Raw genomic sequence first — 21,646 nt, forward strand, 5'->3', positions numbered from 1 at the left:
GCCTAGGAGGAGAGGAAGAACGAATTTAAAAGAAAGAGGGTAAACGAAATGGTAGCAGTGGGAGTCGCATTAGTCAGGATCGGCTTTCCCTCCACACACACACACACACCCCTTTCCGCGTCCATGCCAGGAACGTCAGTCTCAAGACTCACGTGACGGCGGACGCCATGAGACCGCGGGGGAAATCAAAAAGTCACCTCGCAAATGGGAGATGGGAAGGGTGGGGGGTGGGTGGAGGGACTGCAGCGCTTTTCACGAGCGGCTGATTTCACAAAGGGAGACCCGCGCGCCTGGCGTTCGCGCTTTGGATAGAACCACGCGGAGGGAGAGAAGGACGAGAGAAGGGAAGGTGACGAAACTGAGACAAAGAGGAAGAATAAGCTGAGGAGGAAGATGGTCGGGGTTGACGCCGAGAAAAAGAAAAAGGGAATGATGAACGCCTTCATCTAGCGAGACTGCTACTATACTGCTACCGTCGCCAATTTCTCAGGGTTGATGCCCTCCGCCGAGTTAACCCTACAGCTCTCTCACTCTATACGAATGAGCGAGCGCGCGAGATAATGCGATAGATGGCACAGTGGGGGCCGGTTATAGTGTCAGTAGAAGAACCTGTAAATAGGCAGTCACTACCGCTACCCATTCGGTGCCAGTCGAGCTTTCATCGCTCTCTTTGTCCTGACTATATATAAACGAACTCAGCACAGACAACGGTACATACAGTAGAAAGATGTGTCAATTCAAACACATCCGCGCACTGCGAACAAACTCTGCGCATTCACACGACAGCCACGAAGTTGCGTGCTTAAGAAGACACGGCGGGGTCGGTTGCCTCGCAATGACGTGTTCGAATGGCTCAAAGTTTCAACGACGGACAATGGTGCACGTGACAAATTCCGCTTTATTCTGGGTTACATCCCAAACGGCAGTCGTTGTAGCCTTCCCTGCATTGCACGGAACTGCGTTTGATAAACGAGTATCAATAAGCTACGTGTCCGGGGAGCCGTAGATACGAACGCATTTCTTCCGCCCCTCGCAAACGAAGCGTCGAAGAAAGCGGGTGATGGTGAAGAGCTAGGGTCGGCTTCTGAGTCACTCCATTTTTAAATAGATCAAGCGCCGCCGAGGCAGACGTTGCTTTTATTAAAGGAGCGTGGTAGACGCGACACGCTTGGGTGCGGCCCCATCCTCGGGTTTCTTGCTCAACGACTCGACTTTTGTTCTTTAACTTTTATACATACGAGAACGCTGCACGTAACTCCCGGTGGTAGTATAAGGAACGACGCGAAGATGACGGTGACACACACCAGACACTTTGTGTGCGCGCAGTCGCGAAGGAGTTGGGCGCGGTTGCGTCATTTGGGAGATGGCCGTTTTTTTTTTTTTTTTTCGAGCGTTCACACACACACGTATGGCGCACCGCGGCTGTGAGAGACCGTGGGAAAAGGAGCAAGGCTGGCAAACGAGGCCGCATAAAACGAACGCGTTTACACGAGATTTCATAAGAGAATCGTTTCAGAAGACAGCGGGTTTATAAAAAAGAAGATAGATGCGAAATGAGAGGCCATTTTCTCGAGATAAGTACCCAATTCCCTACTGGGTGCTAAGTAGGGATATCTCTCTACACATCAGAAAAACGTCTGGGTGCCCGGCTGCACTGGGAGTCGAATCCTGAACACTCCGAAGCGCAGCCTCGTTTCATCGCCATCAAGCACAGGGAAATCGAAACGGACCCCCTTTTAGCCGCTCGTCTCGCACTTTCCTCACGCGTTGAATGCGCGCGGTTAGTAGTGGGGACGCGCTTTCATTGTTCGCCGCCACTTACGACCATGCACTTGAATTCATACGTATGGGAGGGGCTGTGTGCACGCTTGCATAAAGACATGGGGCGACAATGGCTTCGTTGCCGGACATGCCGGCGGCAAGCCGGACGCGAGAGAGAGAAAACAAACCATCTCCGGCACGTCGCTCCTCCCGCCCTCTCGCTTCCACGAACCGACGAGGTGTCCGAGCAAACGAACAAGCAAAAAGCGACCCTCCGCAAGCATAGTCCACTGGTCTGCTTCGAGGCGTTCCCCATTAGTTCGCCTCTTCGGAACGACACAGCTAACAGGAGAACACCTGTATTTTCCAGTCTCTCCACCTCATTATCTCCGCGTGCGTCTTCCTGCATGATGCGCCTCCACGTAACAATGCCCCAGGAATTTCAATCGAGGGAGAAAGAGAGAGTAAGTGAGGTAAGCGTTTGCTTAGGTGCACGACATACACCGCCGTTTTGCGAACCCTGAAGAGAGAAGAGGCCAGGCCGGACGATGTGTACAGGACAAACTGCACATAGAGGGGAACCCCCTTTGCAAGGAAGCAGCGTACCACAAAAGGTCCTCTCCCTTTCTCAAACCCAAGCGCAGGTTTCCTATCATTTTCTCTTCCTATCAAGAATCCCTATCTCATTCTCTCTCATCTTCAATGGATCTCATATGAGCATCCCCCTTTCGAAAAGCGAAGCGTCGGCTCGTGTCCCACGCAAAACTTGTTCTATATTAATGACTTGGAATCCGGGGGCCATGCCGGACGGAACTGGGAAGCATTCTTTCCAAGAAATCTGCATGCATCTCTGCTGTAACTATTTCCTTTTCTCTCTCCCTCTTTCATGAACATCCTTCCACCTCCATCCACGCGCGTAGTACTGAGGGGTTGGCTCTAAGCTCGGCGTGTCTAATACTTGTGTGCGCGCGGATACGAGAACCACACTACGCACGCCGAAGATGTCGTCCTCTGAAGACACGTCGACGCCGCGAACTCCTCCGTGGCTCCGTGTACACGGGATGCTGCTGTATGCAAACACGGCCGCGCACACGTTAATCAAATCGATAACGCCGGCGCGCGCTCGCGCTCGGTCTTCAAGGAACACCGTTCTCGCAGGCTTGAAATTTCTTCACGAACTCCCCGCAAATGCGATTTGCGTGTATACTCGCCGCAAAATCTTCGCTTCGATCGTGAACTCGCGCTACGCAAACAAGACGGTCGCGCGCCACGCACATATGCAGAAGGAGAGCAGAGTGAGAGAGGCGGGAGACTCGACTCCCATAGTCAATCATAAGATTTTTCGTAATGCGGGAGGCGCTGCGCGCATACCGGAACTAAACTTTAAGCACGGGCAACGCCCCAAAAGCAAGCTAGCAGACAAACACGACGAGAATCAAGTACACACCCACCACGGAATCATCTCTGCACGCACGAGTTCCTGGTCCGATGATAACTGAAATCGCAAAGAAAGGCGCGCCCGATAGGGAAAACGCACAAATCGTGGAACCTCCCCCTGATAAAGTTGCATAAACACTGCGGCAAACTCTTGATGCATCTGACGTTCCCGGCATCCTTCTAGGAACACATATTTCCGTGTGTGTGCGTAATATTTTAGGGGACACTCACGGGGATGCGGTTCTTCCCACACCGTCAGCCAGCTTCTCTCCTGACGCCCTTTTTGTTTCATATTTTCGTTTGTGCGCCCACGAAACAGGAAAAAATAAATAAACAGCGGAGAGACAGGGAGGAGAAAGAGAGAACCAGCAAGAAAAGGCGTGTAAGTAAGCAAGTAGGCAAGCAGCGCTTCGCGACCCCGGCGTTATCGTACAAGCCGAACATGCGAAGCTCTCCTGGTAAGCTAGGCAGAGAAAGACAGTCGCTATACGGAACTCGGCAGACCAAAAAAGTGCACGAACACACGCAACACACACCAGCCACTCGCTGGAAGGAAAGAATGAAATAAGAAAACTCGCAAACGGCGGCGGATAGAAAGAAAACGCCGAACGCGGTGGCACCACGACGCTCCGACGAGCCTCCAATGTCATCCCCGCAACACACATACACACAAACACTCCACAACGCTGAGAGCCATGAAGCCGGTCGCGGCCACCCAGCCACTCACGCACTCTACTCTCTCTCTCCTGCGGAAAAAACAGAACCAGCCAAGTACCGCATACTACGCCTATGTAAGTGGCACACGAGCCGTCGCAGCGATTCTGTCACGAACGGGCCTCAGCGCTCCACAGTTGAGCAGGAAAGAGACTGGGGCAATTATTACTTGGGAAATTGCGCACACTTCTTATAAGAGGGCGGGGTGCGTGAAACGCAGTGCCCTTAACCAAGGCGTACGTACCAGTCAGGCCCTACAGTGCCTTATAAAAGCGTATCTTTCTCATGGTCACTTGGCTACGCCCCGTTAACTCCATTGCAGGCATCTGAAAAGCAAACTTGAGCAAGAAGGCTGATCAAACGGTAATGTATCGCATCCCGAAGCGACACTAAAACACGAGCAAAACGGTGTCCTGGTCTTGTCGTCAACAGTACCACCGCCACCGCGGCAGGGAACCGAAACCGCGACGCATATTGATGCGCAGCACGCAAATTGCGGCGGACTCTATGTTTACTTTTTTTTTTTTCTCACAATACATGGCATTGCCCGTGGTCACGAAATAAGGAAGTGGTTAGCCTCCTGAGCGTAACAGCAGCTGTGCTTGCAGCTATGCATCGAAATACAAAATACACGAAATATACAAAATCATGATTAAGTCATACAAAACAACGTCAAATTATACAGCTTTATCCTATACAGCAACAGGTACTGCTATTTAGCACATGTGAATGTAACAGCAGATATGCATAGTCATAACACATAACGTATAGTACATAAGCATATGTATAACATAAGCAGCTGCTAGTACAACAGTTTTCTGCGAGAACTCGAAGAGGAACGCGTAATGTACAGAAACGCGGACGCACCCTCCTCCCCCTTCTTCACACAGAAGCGAAACAAGTAACTGTTTCCCAAAAAACACGCGCGAGCACTCAGTCGAGCGGAGGAGAAGACGTCGCAAGGTAAGCAAACGAGACGCGCCGACCGCAGGAGCAGCTTCTTCCCCCGCCGGCCTTGGAATTCCAAAACGGCCGCGCCAAGAACGCCCGCCACGCCAGGGGAGAGGCGCGGGCGGACGCCCACGGAAGGAAGCAGCCGTTAAACACACACACACACACACACACACACACACACACACACACACACACACACACACACACACACACACACACACACACACACACACACACACACACACACACACACACACACACACACACACACACACACACACACACACACACACACACACACACACTGAAGTGGTGGAGAACACACAAAGTAGCGCTCGCGTAAAGCAACAGGATACTTTGTGCATATACGCTGAAGCCGAGTTCAGGCACTGCAGGTGAAGAGTATTCAATGCAGGCCCGTAGCAAGGGGTGCCTAAATTTTGGTGAAGTAGGTGTTTTTACCACAAATAAATAATGAAAATAGGTATTTTTCGCAAATAGTCAAGGTTTGCAGCAAGTGCCCCCCCCCCCCCTTCCCCGAAAAAAATTCCTGGCTACGAGCCTGTGTAAAACGCCCCCAAATTATCATATGCGCTACAAAGATAGAGTTTGATGCCTCGGAATGATGCCGTTAAGCGCGGGAGACTTTTCGCAAATCCCACAGTTGCATTTTTGATAGACAGCAATGAAGTTCCAGCCATGGATAGTTTAACAACAAACTAACCGCTAACCAAATAACTGCCATACCAATTAGGTTACAGTCTAACTAACATTTCACTGCTTTTGTTTTCATTCCTTCATACTTCGCCTGTCCGTTCACAGTGTGAGGAACCAGATTTTTTTTTTCTTTTTTTTTTCTTCGGAAGCCAGAAACTTGCCCGTACTACCCGTACCGAGCTTCGCTTCATTCGAGATAAGTCACGTGATTACAGACCCCGGCAGCTGCGTCCGGCCACGCGCGACGAAACAGGTCGAGTAATAAACGCTCGCCACGACGACTATAGGGTGTATGCACGACAGGCATCGACAGCGACATGTAGGCAAGTCTCGCTGTGCACTCTGGGTAATCCGCCATTTTGAAGCAATAACAAGCAGACCAAAGCAGGCAACGTTTGTGGACTGATCGTCGATGTGTGGTCGCAGTCGGTCTCCGGGCGTGCGGTTTGGCATCTCTGTGCAAGAATGCAACATTGTTTTGCGGCAAAATGACGCATATGATCAAACGGATTATGCAGCAACGCTGTGCGTCAAAGACCAGGCGCGCTACAGTGAGAAAGTTGCCCTGTGTGGTGTGGACCCCTTTGAGCTTCGGGAAAGCGACTGCGTAAGAGACGTCAACCTGTGGCCGTGAATCGACGCCGCAGACATAAGCGAGTTCCTTGTTTTGAGGATCAGCTTCCTTACCCGCCAGCAACTAAAGGCTTAAAAAGGATTAGAAGGCCACAATTTTGTGACCAGCGGTTGGATGCGCGAGCCATCGGTTAAGGAAGTTTCCTCAGACTCCGTGATTCTCAAAACAAAGGTACGTTAAAGTGTTTTATTCTTCTAGCGGAATACAATGTTATCTTTTTGCCCAGGTCAACCACTCGCAGAGCCTCAACAGGCAACCTGTGCATTCATGGGCCCTGTGCAAGTGCGACGGTAAAGTCGTTGCCGCGCACTGTACGTGCATGGCCGGGAACGGCGATGCGTGCTCCGATGTCGCGGCACTGCTTTTTTACGTAGAGTACGGCGTGTGCGTGCGGCAGGAGTGTTCGTGCACGGACAGCGCCAACTCGTGGCTGCCGATGCACATCAGGAAATTGGATGTGAGGCCTAGTATCGCTGAAATGGATTTCGCGTCGTCGACGATGAAAAAAACGACGATTAGGTGCCGATGCCAGTGCAGCTCGTGAGCCGAAAAGCCCTTGCAGAGCCAGCAGCACCCACTGGAGACTGTGGCCCTGCGAAACAGAGTACACCAACGCTCTGCTCAAAGCAATGCCTGCATCCGCGGTGCCCAAAATAACACTTTTACAGTGACAGGAACGGGCAGCGCTTTAAAATAGGTAACGTAGGTGCGAGACTTGCATACGTGATAAATAGTGTCGGCAACACACTTTGTACTTCTGCGGATTATCGGCGTCACCCTTCCTGTTGAGGCGGGCGATCCACTCGCGCTGCCGGCGTTGCGACAGCTGCCTCGTCTTGCCGCATTCATGAACCCGCACCTTTGGAATCTTGAAAAACCGAAAGTTGCTGAGGTTCTGACTGTTCTGCTTAGCCTTCTCTTTCTCGGCTTTGGTGTACGTACGGCTTTTGCAGCCTACAACGGCGCAGTAAACCATGACAGCTATCGACTGGTCATACACGCTGCTTTGCTTGTCTGCTTGTTATTGCTTCAAAATGGCGGATTACCCAGAGTGCACAGCGAGACTTGCCTGCATGTCGCTGTCGATGCCGGTCGTGCATACACCCTATTATCAAAAGCGCAAGCCCCCTTCCTCCTTATCTCTGCCAGGTCGTCTCTTCCAAAGCATGCAATGCAAGAAGCAGCGTCCCCTTTCGCGACTGCAGGGGCGACGCGGTTTGCGATTACGCAGAGCTCCCTGTCCCCTGTTCCTTCGTCAGCACCCCCCCCCCCCTTTCCTCTCTCCTTGTGGGCCGTCGCGTCCGTCCGCAGACGACGTCCAGATGGCGGCATACAACGCGAGTCTCGCCACCCCCTACACGGGGCCACAGCGCATGCGCGGTAGACCCGGGTCAAGGCGCTGAGGCTAAAGCTGCTATCCTTCCTCCTCTGCCAACCCCGGCCCCAACACGTACCCACTCCTCTAATACACGCTCGTGCGTGCGCGCGCGCGACATGCCCTGCTGTAATTCCGACTAACTACGTTACTACGCTCAACCTCACAAATTGGATGCAGTGCAACCGAAGGTACCAACTGCGTCCGCCAACCAGAAGAACGCCCCCTTTGTCCCCATATGAAAAGATTAATGGGCCCAAAATGAAGGCGAGGATCGAGACTGAAACAAATAAACAGCATGGACGCTCACTTTCAACCTTTTTTTTTTCCCCTGTCGCGGTCTCGCATCTATAAATGACACTTAAATATAAACGATATTTAAATATGTAAAAGTGAGAGCTAGTTCGGTGTTTACTGTTTTCTATCTCTGTCCTCCCTCCCATGTTCCCTTTCGGGCTCGTTAATATTTATCAGTACAGAACGAGCAAACCTGCCAAACAACGAGTTAATTATGACTGCTTGACTGTCCCCGCATCCGGTCCGCCCTCCAAGTGATGACGATTGATAATCGAAGCTTCGCGCTGTAAGACCATCAGCACACAATGCGCGATAGAATAGCCCTTCTCCCTTATCCGGCAACACGCTAGTGCGCTATCTCGTTACCGATTGGCTGAACTCGAGCCCTAGCCTTTAATGCACTGCACGGAGTTACACGCGAGCGCCGCGAAGCAGCCCCGGAGTCACCACAGACAGCAAACGCGCGCGCGCACACACTTTATCACACACAGATGGCGGCTGGCGACGAAGCACGGAGAGCGGTGTGTATGGGCGCGGCGATCGCACCGCCTCCGCCACAAAGGAGGGGTGCTCCCGTAACTCCAGACGCCAAAGCGCGATACTGGAGGCCCCCAGCAGCCGGCAGTGGAGGAATCCAGAAAATGAGGACAAGCACAAAAACGAGAAAAGAACAAACCAGAGGAAGAAGAATGACGATAAGAAAAACAAAACAAAAACAAGACTACCGGGAAAGCAGTAAAGGGACGAAGACTACACGGACTGGGTGTGCAGTGTGGAAGAAGAGATTGAGAGGGAGATTGAAGAAAAAGAAAGGAGTCATTGTGGGTTCAGTTATCGAGGGGCCGTCGTTCTAAAGACAAACGCCACCGATTTTGCGCAGGCGGTGCTCCTCTCGGGTGCTCGTTGTCTGGCCCGCTTTACTTGCTCTATAAGATCAGTGGAATGACGTCATCCGGTCGTTAAGAGAAGGAGGGAGAGAGAGAGAGAACCATGACGACCGTACAATACGACGAGAGAAGAAAAATTCGAAGATAAACGTATATACGGCCAGTGTGTCTCCTCCGACAAAGAACAGGCGGGACATTTTTCTTCCGGCTGCCCCCCCCCCCCTTCGTCTCGGTTTCCTTTTTTATTAATACGTTTTTTTTTTGCCTGCCTTCTGAAACTGAACAGAGGGGTATGGATCGAGTGAGACTGCGACGTTCAAGCGATCGCGAGAAAGAGGGCGAGGGTGAGAGAACACCGTGTTATTTGCCATGTGAAAGCATACAGTGTCGTGCTGATGATTATGAGCGCCAAGAACGAATCAAGAATTACGTGGAAGCGTTACCTCTCTAACGACCCGACGCCGGATGATGATGAGATGAGGTGTGCGTCTACCTAGGCTACACGGCGCCCTAGCCGATGGGATATACGCACATAAACGCGATTATGACAATGATGGTCTTTATCGGCATCGAAATTGAAACGGGGCGGCGACCAGCGGGCATTTAGCTCGCTTTTCTTCGTGTTTCTCTTCAACTATCAAGTGTACTTTGTTTCATATATAGGACTCCAGGCTCTTATCTCTTTTCATTTATCAACTGATTTATTTCTGTTTCTTCATAAAAACCTCTATACTTTCACGGTGTGCAGTTATCTACGCCAGCAAAGACTTGTTCTAAAAATCACGAAACGAAGCAAACATTCATTCATTCATTCATTCATTCATTCATTGTTGCTGCAATGTTCGTCTGTCATGACAGTTTCGTAATCATAATAAGAGAAACCATATATTTTACTTCATAACTTGTGACGTCACGGCCTTATACGCAGACGTACGCCAAGTTAGGGCTCCCCAAAAATGTACCATCACAAAGAGAGTACCCATATCCACTACGCACAACACACAGTGGATCCCCCAATGAAACAACCAAAATGTACAAATGCGCCACTTGTTTTATATGCCTGCTTGCATACTTAAATAAATAAATCGCAACATAAAATGATGGCTACAACACAGCTTTCGCTCACTCACTGATTCCCACCACCGAGGCATTCTTTTGCACGGCAGTTTTTTGCGCAAAGCGTTTCGCACGTTGAGGGGAATGCAAGTATCTTTATCGTCTTATCGTCAACGGCGTTAAGCGTCAAGACGCCGGCGCGCCAAGCGACCGTTTGCAACGACAAATAGCATCCCGGCGAGAATTAAAAAAAAAAAAAAGAACGCTGCGCGGGCAATGAGGGGACACGTGCGAGCACTGCAAGAGAAACAAAAAGAGAATGCGAAAGAGAGAGAGAATTTATTGTTTTGTTTTTTGACGTAATCGAGTAGAATTCGCAAACGTAAGCGCGAGGAAAGCAGCAACGGACCATCGAAACGCGATCACGCGCCATTGTTTCCGTATCTCAAAGGGACGCGACGCCGCCTGTGGATTCAGAAAGAGAGAGAGAAACCCTAGACGCGCAAGACGAGAAGTAAAGCAGACTGGATACAGGGCGTGTGAGTAATAGGAAGGGCTCTACTATAGCGCAACGCCGTAGCACAATGCACTCTCTTCAGAGCAGCAGGCACGCAGCAGCCGCGCTCGGCTTTCCGCGACAAAGAGAAACAGGCCGCGCAAGACCGGAAATCGCTGAAACCCGACAACTTGATCAAAAAAAAAAAAGGGAAGAAAGAAAGAAGGAGAAGAAGCCGAGCACACACACGCGCGCGTGCGCGAATCCTGGCAGCGGTAGCGCACCCGTGTGGGTGTGTGTATTGCGGTGAGAAGGAGAATCAAATCACATCACAAACAAAGGAGGCAAGAAAAATGTCACCGGTGAATATCTCTCCTCTCTCCCTCTCTCTGAGTCGCGGGGCAAAGAAGAGGACCTGTTTTGTGTGTGTCGCGTGACTCAGAGAAAAGAAATAAGGTTTGCGCGAGGCAGGGAGCCGGGGGCCCCACGGACGGCAAACGGTTGCGGAGAAAGCGCGCGAGACACCAGCAGCTGTCGCGCTTCGCGAGAAGAAAAAAAAAATAATAATAACAAAAAAAAGGAAACGCCAACGTTCTTCTTCTTGCCTTGTTGTATACGCGAAGACGACGACGCATCGGCGGTTACGCGAAAACGATGAGGAGATGGCGGTTGCGTAGGGGTGCACGCACGGTTCTTGCGTTTTGCGCTGCGCGGCGTCGTCGACGCCGCTTTGGGGCGGATGATAATAATACATACAGCAGCTGCTACTGCCGGGTGCGGTATACAATTTGAAAAACGTCACAGTTGCAATGCGCCCGGTGGCCCTACGTGCAAATGGGCAGGAATAACGATCAGCGTGAACAGATAATACCAGGAAGAGAGAAAATCAATAGAAAAAAAAACCACACCATATCTCCGCTAAAGGGGACCATGAGGCGATGCGAAGCAGCGTTTCGGCATGTCGAGCCCGCGTTTCAGAGGGAAGTGGAGAGTGGGAGGGGAAATGGAGCGGGAGAAAGTGGAAGAGGGGAAGGAGAGGGGAAGCGGGAGAGGGGAAGGGGAGAGGAGGTGTGTCGAGAGGGTTCGCGCATGCACAGTAGGGGTGGTCACGCCGCACACCACCACCACCACCGGTTTGAACTCCGCCATAGGATGCTTCGCATCTAAAAAACGCTGACCATCAGCTGAGCTTAGTCAAAGTAATACATATACACGCAATAAAATTGTATCACATCGTTATATATGTAATGTGTGCGTGTGGGTAAGGTTGACAGTCAGCGCTACTTCTGTGTTGTTCCGTTTCTTGTTCGTTCTATGACGCCGTTTTGCGTTGTTATAATTTACCAGTTCACCGAATGGCCCATATATTTCCGTCCTATATAAACGAACAAATACACAAATAGCAGTAAAACTGAGGCGCCAACGTACCGACGATGTAGTATAGGGCATGAGTCAGTGTTTCTAAATAAACACAAGGAAGAGATCTATACGCTTGTACAACAGAATGCATTGTGACGTCATTAATGCCATTATGGTTTCCCTACTCTGAGCTCTTTTACGGTACACCTAAACAAGATTAACAGTTGACCCCACTAGGGCATACTGAAGGGTTATTTGTTATGCGTCTATGATAAGCTGCAGCGACACATTATTATGCAGCCATGCACAAGTGGTTCATGCGGCGTCATATTCCGTTTGTTTTTACCATCACTTACCCTAATGTAGCTTGTCAGATGTTTGCAACGTCAATGCTCACCAGTTAACTATTTGCGTTAATGCCTACCAGTTTCACAATTGACGCTTGTATTCAAGCTGCGTCACCTGTGAAAACACAACGCGACATGAGCGGGTCGAACGCAGCGAAGGAGAGGCTTCTGTTTCTTTCGTTGCTAGTTGCTACAAACTGCTCTGACCCGCCACGACACAGCCCATCCGTGTGTGTGCGTGCGTGTGCGTGTGTGTGTGCGTGTGTGTGTGTGTGTGTGCGCGCGTGTGTGTGCGTGCGTGCGTGCGTGTGCGTGTGTGTGTGTGTGTGTGTGTGTGTGTGTGTGTGTGTGTGTGTGTGTGTGTGTGTGTGTGTGTACTTTCTTGGTGCGAAATCGAAACGCAAACTTCAGACCTCACGCGAGATCGCTTCTGCGGAATTGTCTTCCGCTTGCGTAAGCACGCCGATCGACAGGCTGGTCACACCTTGAGAAAACAATAAATGTAATTACCACAAGCGAAGCAGAACGCCTGCGCGTCAGAAACTCGCGTCACTTTTATTTCAAATATGTAGTTGTTATTGTCCCCGAGCATAAGCATTGTTTGACTGCGTGAGACGTGGGCGGTCTGTGGCCGTCTCACGTTCGCGAAGGCCTTTCCGGTATCCGTTCGTCGAATGACAAACGAAAGCCTGAAAGGCCTCCGCGGAAATGAGACATGCCGCAGACTGTCGATGATGTCAAGGCAGTCAAACAATGGTTATGTACACGTGTACTGTGATCATCCCGTTTCCTATCTGCACACGGCAGGTAAATGAACGCTGCGGTACGCGTGTCTGATAAACACAGACTCCAGAAAAAAAAACGCACAGCGCGTATGAGAGATTTTCATATTCCTGTGTTGCAAACGTCAGAGGTGCAGATAAAAAAGTGGCACAAACCAACGTATCTCGCGCTCCATTAAGAGAATGCGATAGCGTGTGGTGAATATAGTTCTTTCATGCGCCGCGCGGTATGGGTTCATTAATGATAAGACTAATGAATCGGGACAGGAAACGGCACTGCCAACGGAATCTCTCGCCGCCCCGCGTTGATTCGGGATGTGAAACTGGTCGACCTATCGATCAATCATTATGTGTGTATTAACTAGCATCACTCGCTTCAACATAGTTCGCAAGCCACATATAATACGTAGAAACGCGATGCAGAGTCCACTATGATACAAAAACGACGCAACATGGTGAAGCATGCAATCAGTCAGCGGCTACACGTCTTCACGTGAAACTATAGAGATAACATTACGCGATACCGCGAAGAAAAACGCAACTTCGTTTACCAGCACGGTAAACTATCCGGCATTCATGTACAGGTTCACTGACGCGATTACAAATTTTAATTGCCACTGGCAATAAGGGGACACTTTGAAGCGTTGATAATATCTGGGGTTTCACGTGCCAAACCACGATCTGGGCGCGGCACGCCGTATACTTGAGGGCTCCGGAAATTTCGACCACCTGGTATTCTTTAACGTGCACTGACATCGCACAGTACACGGGCCTCTAAAGCATTTCGCCGCCATTGAAATGAGACCGCAGCGGCAAGGATCGAACCTTCGACTTTCGGGTCAGCAGCCGAGAACCGTAAGCACTGCACCACCGAGGTGGACACTCCGCAGTGTTATACGATCAACGACGACATTTGCTATTGCTGTAACCCCATTAAGTGTTCAATGCACTGCGCGCAGTCCATACGTGCCGGAATATACGAAGAGTCACGTGATATCGTGACGTCACAAACGACGATGAACGTGACGCGCCTGCAGGCTATTAGAATAAGTGCCGACTTGCCCAACCCCAAATTCGAGGTGATGCAACGCATACTGCAACCCATTTCCACGCATCGCTGAGGTCTCACAACTGCGGAGTTCTCCACCGTTGCAACCGCAAGATGCAAAAGAACACACGCACGCAGGCCGACTAATAACCGCCGGATGTCCTTGACAGTAAAACAATTAGCCAGTCAGCAAAACAGAAGAAGGAAACGTTTATTGTATGACATAACAATGAGTGACTCCGCAAAGGCCATGTCGCTTTCCCGGCTAAACCAGAAGAGCACGTCGCAATGTTCAAGCCCTAATCACGTAACGAAGGAAATGCAGATTTAGCTTCCTGCAAACTGAACAAGACATGTTCTAAGGATAATGTTTGGTTATCGCAAGTCGGTGAGGTGAAAAACGCGTAATTTCTAGATAAACGAGCTCCAGACGCCCGAGAGGATCGTCCACTTTCGTCAACGCACTCCTCGCAGAGCTCGAGATTTCAATGAATCGCCTCCTTCGCACGATTACGACAGTATACCACCAACGCGTCACATTTGTAATATCGAGTTTAAGACGAAGTCTTTACGGGATGTCTCTGTAGGACTTCTCGCAGACCTGTCGGCCTCGTATATGGACTTGCCCTTTATGGTGCAGAATACGGTCTACAGACAACGGTCGTTAACAAGGCTGTTGAAATGCAGGGTATACCACGGATTTCTTGGTATACCGGTTGTTTGTGGACAGTTTATGTATTTCGTTTTCAAACACATGTAACACAACTTGTCAGAGCGGAAATAAAGACGACAACAAGGAGCAGGTTTGCAAGTGCTAAGGGAAACGGTGCACAACGCCAACGTATGATAACGTTCAACGTACGTTATAAATCGTGTTAATGAGTACTATCAATACGTTCGTATACGCAGAACATGAACTTCCCAGTGAAACCACTCGCAGTCTTCCTTCCTTGGGCTGTTATAGTGAGCAGTTTTCGTTCTGTACGACATCGTACCATGCCATACTCGAACGGCCAGCTTCTTGCCTTTCCCTAACGCGCTGTTGTCGTTGTACAGACTATCGCATAACGACAAACTGCCCTACAGACTGCCTAAACAAACCTTTACGATGTTGTCAAGGGCAAAGCAATCGCATTCACGTCTAAAACAGGACATACTTTACGGGAAGACTCGCGCCGTAAGGCATAACAAGACCTCGAAATGACTCACTGAGCACGACGGCAACGGAGGACGCGGGAAAGGAAACGTTGTTGGCATGTCGCGAGGGCCTCCGGTGGTAAGATCCTCCGTGCCTGGAAGACGAAGACGTCGAAGAAGAAGACGTCGTCGTCGAGGCCAGCGGCGCCGGCCACGCGTACTTCACGTCGCAGCACGGCTGCGGGCTCCAGCGGCCCCGCTGGCCGAGATGACAGGTGCGACGCAGTCGCTCCAGACCCGCCGACGGAGACATCTCCGCGCTCAACACACACAACACACACTAGCGCGCACAATAGACTGACTAGTGGAGGGCCCCGAGGCGACGACGTGCCGCCCTACGCACGGGCAAAACGCACAGCGGGTATCGGAAGGGGGAGACGCGAGCCAGCGGGCGCGGTGAGAGGAAGCACGTCCGCTGCGGAGTCGGGTACAGGACGCAGGCAGTCGTTGTCGGCGACAAGCTGACTGGGTGACGACTGCTGGCCTGCGCGAAGTACTACGCGGGCCGATACGCGCGTTGAGTGACGGCGCGGCGAAGCGTTTCAACGGAGGAGGAGGGGGAGAGATCACAAAGGTACGGGGAGAGGAGGGAAGAGGAGGCTCTCGTGGTTCGCTGTGGAGTTCCGTTTAGCTGGCTGGCTGGCGCGCGCAAGGCAGGGAAGCCCCCCTACCCAGCCTTTCTTCCACGTATCACAATGCAACACAACGATCAGGCAGACTCTCGAGCCATCTGCCCCGCCGGTAGCGAGCGAACTTATATACACACACAAGGGCCACACAGCGTACGCATTTAGTGTAGGATGCGAGAGAGAGACAAATAGATAGCCCTTTCGGAAATGTCACTGCTCGCGCAGCGCGGATGTTGACGCAGATACGTATACTATAGTATACGCACGCGTTACTCCTGTAGCGACTACCGCATGCGGCAACGTACGGCGTTGTTATAAACGCTGCGAATTGCTGCTTGTCTTTCGGTATCTCCGTCCCTCTCTCCCAGGGAGAAGACTGTTGTGGCAGCGGGTGCCTCGCACGGAAGACGAGAGGAGGGACACACGTGAGCTCCGTCTCATCGCGTCGCGTGCGGAGAACGGAAAGAAAAACGACAAAACAGCGCCAGCAGGGAGTTACGCGACTGATTTACATCACCACGAAGACGATAAAAAGAAGGTGAAGAAAGAACGTGGCGTATAAGGGAGGGCGATGGCGTGAGAGACAGATGGATCTTTATGAGGGCAGAAACGACAGCATACTGTAAAGAAAGAAACGCACTTCCCACTTGCACTGAGAGCGGCGCAGTGCAGTTGCTGCGGCACTTGTTTTTTTTTTTTTTACGTAAGGCGCAGCATAAGAAGACGAGGACTAAATTCCAAGCCGTAGACGAGAAAAAAAAAAACGAGAGAATGGAGGAAGAAAGAGTGAGAGAGGAAGAAGTCGTCCTTCCGGCCTGCTCGTTTAAGAAAGTTCTCGTAACGACGAATAACAATGCAGAACGAGCTAGGCGCGATCCCGAATCGAGAAACCTCGCCGCGAATAACCCAACGAAAAGCACGTCGTCGTGGTTAACGTTTTTGGGAAGGCATTCGTCACGCACTGCGTTATTTGCAGCTGCACGTAAACGTCAAAATACAGACACGTTCGCTGCTCGATTTAACAGATGTCTATAGAGTGACTGGGAACAGATCGTAACCAAAGTGCCTTCCCTTCGTGGTTTCTTTAGGTTTAGGAGCGTTGCTTCCTCGTCACTGCGGAAGCACGACACAGCGGTTAACGTAACGTCAATGCGTAGGTGCCGGGGAGGAAAGAAATGTGGAGAGGGGGGCGAAATTACGTATCTAATCCAGAGAAAGGAGTGAGAAAGGAAATGAAGAAAGATTAAAGCACGTAGCAAGTGCATCAAAGCCTGCGCTTCCGTTCTCGAAGCGCGCGTTCAAGTGGCGGCAGCGAGTGAAGAACTCACGATGAAGGGCACGAGGACTGGGAAAGGAGGTTAAAGTGGGAAATAAAGAAACAGCGGCGGTTGAAGAGAGAGTCGTCGCGATAGTCACACAGCCACCGCAGCAGGCAGCCGCACTCGAAGAACGCGAACCACCACAAGTTCGTTCACACCAAAAGCATCGGACGAAGAAGACGTCGACGACGGGTTTGCCTCTCCATCGCCTTCGCTGTCGACGTTCCTCCTACTCACGCTCGCGCTGTACGCGAGCGAAGCTGAAGAAAACTCGCCACGCCCACTTCCGTCGCCGCCACAGACGTGGCAACAGTCGGTGGGCGAGAGAGGGCGTTGAATTGAAAACAAAGGCAGCGCTATAAAAGCTAGCCAAAGTAAAAAGAAGACGCTCGCACTTGTGGGAAAGATGGAGAGATGGTCCGGGTTACGATCCTCAATGAAGCTCTCCGTTTTAAGAACGGCAAACGGAAACGTCAACATAATGGCGACAGAAACGGGTAAAAAGCGGTAGGACGATCGGTGGCGAAAAAGTATAGGGAGAAATAACAAATAAGAAACGCACAAAAAAAAAACTATGTAAAGTAAAGCGCAGAAACTTGAGCTGTGCATTTGCGGTATTTTAAGGAAAATATTTCAACGAGATCAGCAAGACAGTCCGAAGCTAATTAGAAATTAAGCTTGGTGGCACCACAAGCCATCGCACCGTTTCAGAGCGGAAGCTCTTAATGAGAGAAGCTTGTATGAGAGAGAGGGAGAGTCAGGAGGCTGAACTGTAATCGATGGAGCGATACATTATTACAACGAACCGGCTATAGGAGACCACAGGTCGCCATTCCGCATCAAAGGGGATGTTAATAAATATATTCATCATCAACAATTAAGGATAACTTACTGACACGAGAGTAATCTTTTTCTTGTCAGTGGCCCACTTGACGCCGCTAACCTTCCACGTCCACGGGAACGCATCCGTCCAGATGTTTTTAACCGTGCCGACTATAGCGACAATGCGTGTGACATATGCCGACAAATCGCGGAGTTTCAAAAGCAACTCATTGTGGATGTGTCAAACGCAAGTACCCTCATCAGTGTGGTTCGCCGACCGTCTATATATAGATATCCGTTTTAACTTATCAACGCCGGACGTTCAACATGAGTGATGACAGATGCCGTATGCGCTCATGAGGCGAGATATACACGTTGTAATACCATGCTCTCCTATAGCAGAAAAGGATAAACCCGCTCCTCTGTTTGCCCAGCTGTGGCCTTTAAAAAGGAACTGTACAGTTCATCCCTCTGTAATAAGAATCGGCGTAACACGGAAAGTGAAACGTGTCTTCACAGAAGTTTAATTTCGGTTCTGCTCTCTCTGTGGAGCGTTTGGCAGCCACTTGGGTTGCGACGTGGCAGCGACGCACTCAGCTTCAGGAACGCGAGAGGCAGAGCTTGTAACTTGAGCCGTGGACGTACAAAGGCGTTCCGCTACCGGCTGGCGCGTCTCTCCTGCCCCAAAGCCCATCTCACTGACGACATTTCCGTCACGGAAATGACGTCAGTTAAATATTGGTGGAACACGGCATAAAACGCTTTCATGTTAAGGAAATCTGGCACTGATAATGTCAACGAGTCCAAAGTCTTCAACGACCGATGGTCAACTTGTGAAGGAACTGAAATGTATGACACTTAATTCGGTGCGCGTCATCGCGTGTGTTTCAACAAAGTTTACGACGCAAGCAGATCACGTAAGCAAGTCATGGGCAACGTCACGTGATTAATCCTGCGGTTCCCAGGAATGAAGAAAAGAGTCATCAGGAGTTGCATGTCTGTCCCCTGCGTGACCTCGTCTCAACCGGTCATGTGTCACCGTGCAGTCACCCGCGCTGGTCCTATTCGTGAGTCGTCAGTTTAAAGAGCCCGAGCACGCGCGCGCTTTCTCTTCCGGTGCGGCCAGCCGGCACGCGGCTTTAAATTTGGCCGCGGGCGTGAAAACTAAAGCGGGTTAGCAAAACAAGCTGGCGAGAAGGTTAAACACAAACACCGGAGCGAGAAACAAGACACACGCACATATGTGACGAACGAAAGGAGTCGGGAATGGATCGAGCGGCCGGTTCTTTTTAAACACAATCGCACGAAGACAACAGGTAATGAGACTTAGGAGAGCATAGAAGGCGTTACTTGTAGTTCTTAATTGAAGAGTATTAATTATGAGATAAAGGTGAAGTGAATTAAAGCGGACGTAAAACAAATCGCCGCCGGTGGGGACCGACCCCAGAACCTTCGCATTAAGCCCCAACCACTGGCACGCGTATGCACGCGTATGCACGCGCCTAGGCGTCAAATGCGCCTCTCGGCGTCGGTCGCGGAGGGCTGTACGCGTCCATACTGTCCATACGCCTCGAGGCGCGCGGGGTCAAGACGACTTTGATATTTTCGGCTACGTCACCACGCGTACGGCGCGCCAACCATTCAGAGGCCGGCATGTGCCGGCGGTGCCAACCAATCAGAGGCCGCGATACCTCTGAGCGCTATGCCTAATGGCCGCCGCCACCGCCGCTTCGAAGGCACCTCCGAGTGCAGGGCAAGCACGGAAACTACGGTCGCAAACGCTCCTGAGTGACCGCGTCGTCATCCAGTACGTCGACGCATAGCGACGACACGGCGAACGACCGCGAGTGCTACCAGTGGGACGCGGTTTCGCGCCGAGTTCGAGCGACGCCGACAAATCCAGCGAATGCTTCCCGGCTGTGTGCGATCGTCGACCCAGTGAAAACATCGTACCTACTACTGCGGCATGTCGCTGCTTCTGTGCTCTGATCTGTGTGTATCTGCGCTCGGAACGGGTGTAAACATGCTTCGGAGGTTTGAAGTCCTCAGCGTGAGCCCTCGCCTACCGCGAAGTCAATTCAGAGCGGTGTCGTCTGCATTCAGCGTAGGCCTCTACCGTCGACTTCGTGTGAACCAGCTCATGTGAGGAAGTTTGGTTGAAGGAAATTGACCGCAGTGTGTTTGTTTTCAACATCGCCATTCGCCTCATCATTGCCGAAAGCGAACATCGCACTTGCCAACGCATTTCGGTGATGTGACAACGTACATGAGGAGGATTTGCGGATTTTACGACGCTGAAACATTGGTTGACTTCGGCGCAAATCGTTTGCGTGTGTTGCCAAGCTAACAACAAGCGTGCGCTTGTTGGTAGCAGTGTGACGTGTTTTCGTGCCGGGTACCAGCGACGCCGACACATTCAGCTGTCAGCGGTCTCATTTCCATTCATGTATAAAATAGAAGCTCGAACGTGCGCGAGTGTGGTGATCGAAAAAGAAAGTTGCATGATTAAGTGCTGCTTGTGTTGCCTGCTATTTCACTTCTTGACTCTTGGTCTGCTTCTCTGCCGTGCAACTACACCTTAGCACATGCCCAGTTGCACATGCCTTGTTTTGCAGGTTGTCTATTCTGACACACATTCTCCCTAGTCTTTTCTGATACTCATAGACGGGAGAATGTGAACAGTGGCGCTTCTCCATCGTTTTACAGTTTACTTAAATATAACATATGTTTTGTTTACAGCTAATTTGCTAAAAAGCTTGTAAGTGACAAGCACCTCCATTGAAATCTGAGGTGCACAATGACACGGTAGTAAGAAGAGAAGAGCATGACATCACACGTATGTGCAGAAGGAATGAAAGTGCAATATTACTGTGCTGCTCTTTGTTTAGAAGGAATTCAAACGGTGCCTCACTTGAACCTCAGACACCTGTGAGACCATTCTAAACTGTGCACATATTTATCTCTTCCTCCAGACTGAATCCAGCTGAAATAATTATTTGATGGTTTCAAATGCCAAATCCTTGGATGTATTGCAAGGACTATTTCATTTCTGTTCAGTTCTTTGTATATGCACTGACTTAGACTATGCATGCACTTAAGCATAATTGAAATATGAAGACATTCATTCAGTTTAGCTATGTTAGACAACTTGCCAAAGACTTTTATACAGTGCTCTGGTGCAATCCTATGAGCGGTATCTGTTGTATCATGAAGTTTCAGGCACGATTTATTACGTTAGAGGGTATTTTGACTACTGACGACGTGCAAAGGCCTTCTACGCAGTGCTTGGTTCCAATCTTATGACTGATATCTGTCGCATCATGAAGTTTCAGGCACGATTTATTATATTAGAGGGTATTTTGACTACTGACGACGTCCAAAGGCCTTCTACACAGTGCTTGGTTCCAATCTTATGACCGATATCTGTCGCATCATGAAGTTTCAGGCACGATTTATTATGTTAGAGGGTATTTTGACTACTGAGGACGTGCAAATGCCTTCTACACAGTGCTTGGTTCCAATCTTATGACCGATATCTGTCGCATCATGAAGTTTGAGGCACGATTTATTATATTAGAGGGTATTTTGACTACTGATGACGTCCAAACGCATTCTACACAGTGCTTGGTTCCAATCTTATGACTGATATCTGTTACATCATGAAGTACCAGGTGTGGTTTGTTGCGCTAGAGGATATTTCGACTACACACAACGTGCAAAAACCAGTGCTCGGTTCCAATCTTATGGCCGATATCTGTCGCATCGTGAAGTTTCAGGCATGATTTATTATATTAGAGGGTATTTTGACTACTGAC

General features: G+C 50.4%; 1 protein-coding gene across 5 annotated transcripts in view; it reads right to left on the reverse strand.

Annotated features, from left to right (window-relative positions):
- LOC119396354 (cyclin-dependent kinase 16) overlaps positions 1-21,646 on the reverse strand; it is a 175,148-nt gene that overhangs the window by 32,425 nt on the left and 121,077 nt on the right. For 2 of the 5 annotated variants that reach the window (XM_037663543.2, XM_037663546.2), the window contains exon 1: positions 15,074-15,349. The exons of the other annotated variants lie outside the window; for them this stretch is intronic. In XM_037663543.2, coding sequence (XP_037519471.1) covers positions 15,074-15,314 — 241 coding nt within the window. In that variant the 5' untranslated portion in view covers positions 15,315-15,349. Of the gene's footprint in view, positions 1-15,073; positions 15,350-21,646 lie in introns of those variants that run through there. 5 annotated transcript variants of the gene reach the window in all.

Source organism: Rhipicephalus sanguineus, chromosome 6, assembly GCF_013339695.2.
Source record: "Rhipicephalus sanguineus isolate Rsan-2018 chromosome 6, BIME_Rsan_1.4, whole genome shotgun sequence".
In the NCBI taxonomy this organism is placed as follows: Eukaryota; Metazoa; Arthropoda; class Arachnida; order Ixodida; family Ixodidae; genus Rhipicephalus; species Rhipicephalus sanguineus.